This window comes from Gracilinanus agilis, chromosome 2 (assembly GCF_016433145.1).
Source record: "Gracilinanus agilis isolate LMUSP501 chromosome 2, AgileGrace, whole genome shotgun sequence".
In the NCBI taxonomy this organism is placed as follows: domain Eukaryota; kingdom Metazoa; phylum Chordata; class Mammalia; order Didelphimorphia; family Didelphidae; genus Gracilinanus; species Gracilinanus agilis.
The window spans coordinates 335918123-335928126 of NC_058131.1; the positions used below are offsets into that span (position 1 = coordinate 335918123).

General features: G+C 35.2%; 1 protein-coding gene across 1 annotated transcript in view; it reads left to right on the forward strand.

Annotated features, from left to right (window-relative positions):
* Positions 1-9516, forward strand: part of MAPRE1 (microtubule associated protein RP/EB family member 1) — a 33276-nt gene extending 23760 nt beyond the window's left edge. Inside the window, exons 6-7 of the mRNA XM_044664299.1 lie at positions 4866-5018; positions 7485-9516. Of these exons, the coding sequence (XP_044520234.1) occupies positions 4866-5018; positions 7485-7541 (210 nt within the window). The 3' untranslated portion in view covers positions 7542-9516. The remainder of the gene's footprint in view (positions 1-4865; positions 5019-7484) is intronic.
* The last annotated feature ends 488 nt before the right edge of the window (positions 9517-10004 follow it).

The following is a 10004-nucleotide window of genomic DNA, read 5'->3' on the forward strand; positions in this document are numbered from 1 at the left end:
CCCCATACTTCTCTATATGTGGCCTTATTCATTGAAAATGGCTATGCATGTCAGTGCTGACATTTGTGTCATAGGTTTGCCATCACTGGGTTAGTGGAAATAGAGGTGCAACTTCTTTCCTATCTAGGTTCATGATATCCTCCCCCGTCAAGTCTATTCATGGACTACTGGGGAGTCCATGGACCTCAGGTTAAGAACCCTGCAGTAATAAAGTACAAGTAAAGAAGGGAACAGAAATCATGTTCTCAGAAACTGAAAACATGAAAGAGGATCATTAATTCTACCTCCAAAAAGTAGCTTAGGGCATTGTTCCTAGGTTTCTAGCAAGGTTAACTATATATCTACAAAACAATGTTCTTTTCAGTGTTTTTCAAAATATCTTCTATTTGCTACCTGGTATAGTGAAACTTCAATGTTATTCCCAGCTTAAACCCCAAGTTTTGGGGTCATAGGGATTTGAGACCCAGATGTTTCCAGCTCCCGTTGGAGTACTGGAATGGGTGGGGGGAAAGTATTTTTTTCTAGACTGTATTCTTATCTTTTTGATAGATTTGTCTTTTTTTCCCTTTTTTTTTGTCTTTTGTTTCTGAGGGGCAAGGGTGGCTTTAGTTGTACCTCGGACCTCCCAGAATAAGTTGTGTCCAGTACTTTACAGAGCCCCATGGCTAAACCTGAATGTCAAAGATATTGGACACCAATGGTCATGGTAATTCCCACCTTTATCACAGTATGTATTCAGTGCCTTTTACATACTTTGCACTGTGATCATTACTATAGCATGTTGGCTAAGATGTGGTACAGGTGCCCTGGCAAGCAGGATGGGACTTCTCTGTTCCCCCTCTCCACCACAGCTTGAGGACATTTTTGCATGCCTCTCCCCTCTGCCCAAAAGCCCAATGCGAGCACTTCCTCCCTCCTCTCTCTGAGTTAATGCAGGGCGGCTCATAGGCAGCTTGAAGGTGCAGTTTAGGCATGCAATCTCTAAAAGGTTTCTATAGGATATAGACGTTAGTGACAAAAGAATGTGCTTTTGAGTTTTTTAACTATGTTAAGAAGTGTTTGTAGCATGAAATTATGGAAAGAGTACTATCCTGAAGTCAGGAGACAAAGTGCAAATATACATACCCCCACCTTTTTGAATTGAAATTTATTCTTCCTCTCTGGACCCTTCACTCTAGGGTAGAAGCTTTTTTCTCTCTTAGATTTATGAATACCATGAATAAATGCTTTAAATGCTTAGGTATCTCTTGAACATTCCTGTACTATTTTTTAATAAAACTTTTAATTTGTGTCTTAAAATCAATGCCAAGATCTGTACCGTTGACTGACACCTTCTTTGCAGGGGTTTTGAGAAGATCAAATGAGAAAATATATGTAAAGTACTTCGCAAATCTTAAAGTGCTATGTAAATACTAGTTGTTATTAATATCAAGTAAGGCCTAACACAGATATGTATACTTGGCAAAGTTGTTTTCCACTGCCATGGAAAATGTTCAGTGTAGAATGCAGATGGAAGAGGGATTCCCTATAGATGGTGTTTTGTAGGTGCTCCTATTCATTAGAGTTTATTTCTTCAAATTCTGGTAGAATTGCCCAAGTGAGATATATAATAAGGTAAATGATTTTGGCCTATCCACACAGAAAAGAGTCAAATGGATGAAAAATATTCTGTCATTCAGATTGTTATGCTCATTACAATTCAGCAAACATTTATTATGTCTACTTAGATACAAGGAAGTTTTGAGAAATGATGTTCTATGGGAACCCCCAATTTCATGAAAGAATGAGCTTGTTTTAAGTACCGGCTCTAATTAAATGCTAACCCTAAGTGTTGTTATCATTCTAGACTGTAAGCTGCAAAAAAGTTGATAGGAAGTATAACTGGGTATTTCCTTTAATTGATGAAATAACAAATTTGGACCAGAAAAAAAAAAATTTGATATGTGGTAAGGGAGGTTGGGTGGTGGCCATTTCTCTTACTGAATCACTGCATAGGACAGTCAAAGGTGTGGGATAAGGAATAGAGGGAGAAAGAAGAGAAAGGACAAACAGTAGGGGGGGGAGTTCAATTAAAAAAATGAGAGATGTCAAAAGATTTGATGACCAGTTTTTTTTTAATAGAAAACATACAATAGTTTGTAGGAATGATTGATTTGGCTTTCATATATTGAAAATTTCTACAAATAGCACCTGTAGTTCATTGGTTTTTTTTTTATAAGATGAATTACATTCCAGGAACTGGCATCAACCTTTGCTAATTTATGAAGACTAGGGGAGGCAAGGTCAGAATAGGAAACTGTTGTAGCCATTTGACAGGAACAGAGAGTTTGTGGAATAAAGTCATATTATTGAGAATCTTAAAAGCTCTAGGGACTTGCATATTGTAGGTAATAGGGAGGGAGGGTAGTGATATGGTTAAAATGATGCATTAGGAGGATTATTTTGGCAGCAGGGTAAATGTTCAGACTGGAGAGGGGAGAAACTGGGTATAGAGAGAACAGTTAGGAGGCTATTGGGAGTAGTCTATTTCATAAATAATGAGGGAGGGCCTTATGAGAGTGGTGGCAGTGGGAATAGAAAAAAGGCATTGAGGAGATTCTGGTTTTTTTGAAACTTGGGAACTGATTGAATTTTTGAGGTGAAACAGAAGTCAGAGAGCAAAAGGACAGGAATGAGGAGAAAGACTTATCAGCAGAAGGTTGAGAGGAAAAGAGCATGGGAGAGTAAGATGAGTTCAGTTTTGACCATGTTGCAACTCCTGGAGGATTCAGGAACCTAAATAAGAATTAGGAAGGGAAGATAGTTTAGCAGCAGTAGACAGGTGAGATTGCCATTATTATTTTTTTTATATTCTATTCTGAATTGTGTTTATTGTGTACTTTTAATAGTTATAACATAATTTTAAAAATGTTTTATTGGTACTTTTTAACATGGCTGTCATCTCATAATTCCATTGCCCTAATTAGACTCTTATAACAAAGTAGTATAGTTAAGAAAAGCAAATAATAAATTGATCACACCTGACAGCCTATGCCTTATTCTTTACCCATAGTCTACCATTTCTATACTCAGAAAAAGGAAAAATATACCTCATTATCAAACTCTGAGTTAGGATTGGTCACTACATTTGACCAGTGTTTACTGTTTCTTAATGTCTTAATAGCTTTGTAGTACTTTACATTGTAATTATTCAATATTTATATATACAAGTGCTATCTCATTAGCTGCATTAGGAAGGAATTATGTTCTAATTATTTTTGTACAGTTTTATATATTGTTGGCATTGGATAAATATTTGTTCATTGAATTAGTGCTTCTCTTTTCCTACTTTCTACTTCAATATCTTTACTGAAGGTTATGAAACTCATTAAGCAGGAAGAGAGGCAAGTAGTACACTCTCCTAAAGTAGAGGCTTATTGTTGTTGTGACTTTGGATAGGTCTGAGAATATTTAAGCTGGATGAAAGATTGTGTGTTTTCACATAATTGTTCAAGTCTAGGACAATGTAATAATTTGAAGTAAAGTTATATACTTGTCAAATTTGTGTTATCTTTTATTTACTTATTTATTATGAAGTGTCTGATTTCAGCTAAATTCAACAAATATTACTAAATATCCTCCGGAGATAATAAGGAAAAAGACATGTACAAGAATATTTATAGTCATGCTCTTTGTGGTGGCAAAAAATTGGAAGATGAGAGAATGTCCTTTGATTGGGGAATGGCTGAACAAATTGTGGTATCTGTTGGTGATGGAATACTATTGTGCTCAAAGGAATAAAGAACTGGAGGAATTCCATGTGAACTGGAATGACCTCCAGGAATTGATGCAGAGTGAAAGGAGCAGATCCAGGAGAACATTGTACACTATGGTACAATCGAACATAACAGACTTCTCTACTAGCAGCAATGCAAGAATCCAGAGCAAGGCTGAGGGACTTATGAAAAAGAAAACTAGCCACATTCAGAGGAAGAACTATGGGAGGAGAAACACAGAAGAAAAACAACTGCTTGAACACATGGACTGATGGGGATATTATTGGGGATATAGACACTAAACGATAACTCTAGTCCAACTATCAATAATGTGGAATTAGGTCTTAATCAATGATACATGTAAAACCCAGTGGAATTGCGCATGGGCTAAGAGGGGTTAGAGGGATTTGGGGGAGAGGGAAAGAACATGAAATATGTAACTGGGAAAATATTCAAAATAAAATTAAAAATAAAATTAAAAAATATCCTCTGCATATAAGAATGCATTGGAAATACAAAGCTTACATTCTAAAGAGAAGGAACATATAAAGAGAAAAATAATATGTCAATATATAAGGTCCTCTAATTGCATTGGAGTGGGAATTCCTTCATCAGTGTAGATCACAGCCTGTGTATAACTTGCCTCACAACTGAATCAGGAGAACAGTTTATACAATAACAATATTATAAAAACAGACAACTTTGAAGGACATAACTCAGATCAACAAAATAACCAAACTTGATTCCAGAAGTCTCCTGATGAAACATCTACTGACAGAATGGTGATAGACTCAGAACAAATTGAGACTTTTTTTTTTTGCATTATAACCAATGCTAGAATTTGTTTTGCTTGATGATACATATTTGTTACGGGGGCTTTGTTTTTCCTTTTTTTTTTTTTTCAGAAGGAGAGGATGGGAGTGAGAGAAAATGTAGTTTTTTGCTAATTGAAAAAAATAAAATCCTATTCTTCTTGATTTCAAGTCCATTTCTCTATCCAATACCAAAATTGTAGGAGAGGATACTAATAGATGGGAAGAGGCTTAGGTTTTTACCAGATGTATTGTCACACTAGTGCCATATATTTATTTTGTTTTATCTCTTATATAGATCAATGTATTGAAACTCACTGTTGAAGACTTGGAGAAAGAGAGAGACTTCTACTTTGGAAAGCTAAGGAATATTGAATTGATTTGTCAGGAAAATGAAGGAGAAAGTGATCCAGTGTTGCAGAGGATTGTGGAGATTCTCTATGCCACAGATGTGAGTTTCAGTTTTGGATTGTTGAATGAAGAAGGAAGATTTAATTATCTCATCTTCTTTCTAGACATTGGCTGTCTTAGGTTTTTCTGTCTCTTTTCCTTTTTTCCAGTTTAGAAAGGGAAGACATACTGAGTATATAAAATGGGTTAGGCAAATGCCACATTGGAACTGACCATATTTTAAAAACAGACAACTTCAAAAGACCTAAAAACTGGTCAAAAAATGACCAACTGTGATTCCAAAAGACTTCATGATGAAACATGTTAGCTATCTACTGACAGTGGTGATGGACTTAAAACAGATTAAGACATTTTTTGGAGACTATTAGCATAGTGTGTTAAAATATTTGTTTCTGTAATACTTCAAAAGACTTAAAACTTAAAAAATGTATAAAATTAAATTTTTTCTTTTACAAAAATTCAAGGAAAATTGGGCATTTACATCTACATGTCCTGTCTTCTCTCCTTTTCAGAAAGCTGTCTCTAAAAAAGAAAAAAAGAGAGATAAAGCAAAATTAACCAACTTGCCAAAAAAGTGCCATTTTTACCCTTCTACACCATAGCTCACCATTTCTTGCCCTTTCTTTTAACTTCTATGCACAGATACTAACTAAGACTATAAATTTTGTATTTAGCAGTCATATTCTTTTTTTAAAAATTTTTCCTTCAGGCCTTTCTCCTCCTTCATCCCAACAGTTTTTTGGTGTTGAAGTCAAAGAATGCTTTAATGGTTGCTACTGTGATAAAGATAGAACCCAGGACTTAAGAGATAGGAAGACTGGGATTCAAATCTTATCTCTGACACTTAGAAGCTTGACACCCTCATGCTCAGTTTAGGCTTCAGTTTCTTTTTGTGTAAAATAGATAATAGCACCTACTTCAAAGGATTGTTTTGAGGCTCAAGTGAAATGATTGATGTAAATAATTTTTCAAGTTTTGAAGTTTTTCTCTTTATACATAGATATACAAATGTGATCTATAATTTTAAAACTTTTTAAAAGTTAGATGTAGAAATAATTTTTGACAATTGTTTGCTGACATTTTGCAATGTCAGATTTTTCCTCCCCCTTTTCTCTGAGGTGGTGAATAGTCTGATATAGATTATACCAGTGCTTTTCATGCAGTACATATTTCCCATGCCATAATGCAAAACACATTTCATACATTCAATAAAAAACTCATGAAATTATTAAAATGAAAGATAGTACACTTGGATTTGCAATCAGATTCCAATAGTTCCTTTGACTATGAATAGCATTTATTATCTGGAGTTCCTTGGAGTTATCTTGGGACCTTGTTTTGTACAATTTTTTTAAAATCCTCACCATCTGTCTTAAAATTAACATTAAATTTCAGTTCTGAGGCAGAAGAGCAGTAAAGTCTAAGCAATTGGGAGTTAAGTTATTTGCCCAGGGTTACAGTTAGGAAGTGTCTGAGGTCAGATTGGATTTCAGGTCCTCCTGAATCCAGTCTTGGCTCTATTCACTGAGCCACCTTGCTGCCCCATTGTGATCTGTAATTATTGTTAATATTGATTACCAGTAGAACTGTTGGCTTGGTGCTATTCTTAAATGTTGGTATACATATTTTGAACTTTGATCCAGAAGAATTTAATTCCAGATCTGACTTGCATATATATCTTAGTGGGGGACAGCTGGGTAGCTCAGTGGATTGAGAGCCAGGCCTAGAAATGGGAGGTCCTAGGTTCAAATATGACCTCAGACACTTCCCAGCTGTGTGACCCTGGGCAAGTCACTTGACCCCTATTGCCTACCCTTACCACTCTTCTGCCTTGGAGCCAATACATAGTATTGATTCTAAAACAGAAGGTAAGGGTTTTAAAAAATAAAATAAAAAATATATATATATCTTAGTGCTTTGTCCTCTTTAGCAAATTGTACTCCATCTCTGAACCTTTCTTGTTAATCTGTAAGTTGGATAAAATAGTAATTCTGTAAATGGATAAAATGGCAATTCTTTTTCCCCCTCTTTTTATTCAAAGATATTTTTTCCAACTACATGTAATAACAATTTTTAGCAAATGTTTTCAGAAATTATAACATCCAAAATCCCTCCCTCCTTTCCCCTCCCCCCTCTTGGAAATGGTATAAGCAATTTGATCTGGATTATACATGTATTAGCATACAAAACATACTTCCATGTTGGTCACTGGTGTAATAGAATACTCATATAAAACCAAGTCCCCCAAAATAAAATCATAAATAAACTAATGAGGAAGATGGTGTTCTTTGATCTATATCTGACTCCAACGTTTCTTTTTCTAGAGATAGCGAGCATTCTTTGTCATAAGTCCTTCAGAATTTTCCCAGATAAAATAATAATTCTTGAAGTACTTACTGCACAGGGTTATTGAGTGAGAAAATAACTATTAACATGTAAAGTGACGGTTAATGTGAGCTATAAAATAGTCTTGAGTAAAGCATCTTTTCCCCTCTTTCTCTTTTAGGAAGGCTTTGTGATACCTGATGAAGGGGGTCCACAAGAGGAGCAAGAAGAGTATTAATAACCCATGTACTGTACCAGTAGAGCAGCAACATCTGAATTCTTCACCCCAAATCATGTGCTTAACTGTAAAATACTCCCTTTTATTATTTTTAGAGGACTCACTCACTGGTTTCTTTTCGTAAGCAAAAAGTACCTCTTCTTAAAGTGCACTTTGCAGAAGTTTCACTCCTTTTCCAATGAGTTTTGAGTTAGGAACTTTTATCTTGTGGCAGAGCAGTATTAACATCTAGCTGGTTCACTTAGGGAACAAAGAGGCAGACCTTGAGAGCTCACTTTTTGGTTGCTGGTAAACACACTGATTCCTGAAAAATTGTTTTTATATAACATACTAAATGGAGGCTCAGAATAGAGAAATGTGAAGACGACTCACAAAATGGATTAGCTAATGTGAAATCTCAACAGAGAACTAAATAAATAATGCCTTAAGAGTATTTAAAAATGTTTCCATATGTCAGATTATAAAATGTAATTTGACAGAATTCTTTGTGCTTCATATTGTGGTTAGAAAGCGCCTAATCTTATACACGGCGTTCTGGGAAGCCCTGTGGTGCTCTTAGTACTTGCAGGCATAGAAATTGATCAGAATGCAAAGTAAAGAAATTTATTCTAGAGCTTTTTGGTATTACTAAGTGGTTAGTCCCCATGAAAGAATAAGCTGGATTTTTGCCTAACAATCAGAGGGAGTCTTTTGGCTCTGAGATGTATGATTGAGTTGAAGAGCTCAAATTGTTTTTGTTGAGCATTTCTGTATCAGTTTTTCGATGTTACTCCAAATCTTCTGTGCATTGTATTTTCTAGAAAGCAAGATGTGTCTGGTTTTATATTACCTAACGATAGCTTTTGGAAAGCAAAAATGCCTCCCCAGAAATGAATGTTACTTGGGAGCAGATTGTCTTGTTTTCTTTTAGTTAACTTTTTATTCTTCCTTTCCCCTTATGTTCCCCTTTTGGGGTCTCTTCTTTCTGCCCCTTAAAGCATGCTGCTGAGAACAAGACATACCATGGGCAGGTGATCATGCTCCATGTTCTTTCTGGACCTCTGGTAGAGGGAGAGTGATCTGTAAAGGCTGAGATTACCTTGTGATCTATAAGGCCTTGGGCTTTTTTTTGGTACCTGCTGTCCACAGCTCTCACTGTATCTGAATAGTTGCCAGTGCACTAATCTCCTTGGAGATAAAATTCATTAGAGTGTGTTACTAAATGTTAATTTTTTTGCAGAAAATACAGTACCATGTCTAATTTAAATATTAATATTTAAAATATTTCATTCCTAAACACTCCCATCTTTTGCTTTGCACCTCAGCCTGTTTCATCCTTTTTGTTTGGTAGGAACCTGCCAGATTTCTCAGTCACCTACTACTGAGATTGATCGGTCCTGATGTGCTTGTATCAATTTGTTTCTGGTGGTAGATTCTGGTGTCCTAAAATGTGTGTAGAAGGCGAGCATTTATGATAAAATTGTTGTGTAGTGCATGAATCTGTGTGGAATTCTGAGGAAAACCCAAATTTAATTAATAATAATAATGCCAAAAATGCAAGTAACTCGCCATTGTTAAAATACAGTGGTGCTATTTCTCTCTTGTGGCCTTTTAGACTTTTGTTGCCCTAAAAATTCCATTTTACTGGGAAACCATATTCCACCTGGTCTTTCTTGACAGGGTTTTTTTCTACTTTAAACAGTTTCTAAATAAAGTTCTGTATTTCAAGTGTCATGTCTTCTGAAATTTGTCATGCCCTGGTCTATTAGGCTCAACACAAGATGCTGATAGTCCAAGTCTGTTCACATGATTAAATTGTGGATACTCCTTTTGTATCCTTTCTTTAAACTAATTTATTGCAGTTTTGAATTCTTTTGTTATCTAGATATTCTTTTTCTTTGTCATCCTAACCACACAGTTTGTCTTAGAGTCTTTGTTAGGCTAGACATTCCTTTTCCTTATTCTAAAGACGAATAAAATAGGTCTCTCACTGGTAGTCAAGAGTAGATTTTTTTTTTCTACTTTTGGGCATGATTTAAAGTAGCAAACAAAAATTTATCTTAAATACAAATAAAATATGGCTATTTTCTTCATACCACGAATTTCTCAGAAGTAGCTTCAAAGAAAAATGTTACATTAAGCTTGGTGTGAACTTAAATGGACCAAGGACAGCCTTGTGAATATTCATTTAAATACCATGCACAATTGTTAATGGAATGTAAATTCTGATTGTTGCTACTATAGCCAGGATGTATATAAACATGAAAACCTTTATATATGAAGAAATACCTTTCTAAATATGTCATGTTACTTGAGAAGGAATTTAACATGAATGTTGATAAACAAAATAAGTAACTTCATACAGGAACACACTGAATTCATTGGGGTGATGTCCCTAAAATAATATTGCCATTTAATCTAAATGGTTGCTTTGGTAAGGGGCAAAACTAGTCATTTAGGACTTTGAAGTCTGCTGATCAAACT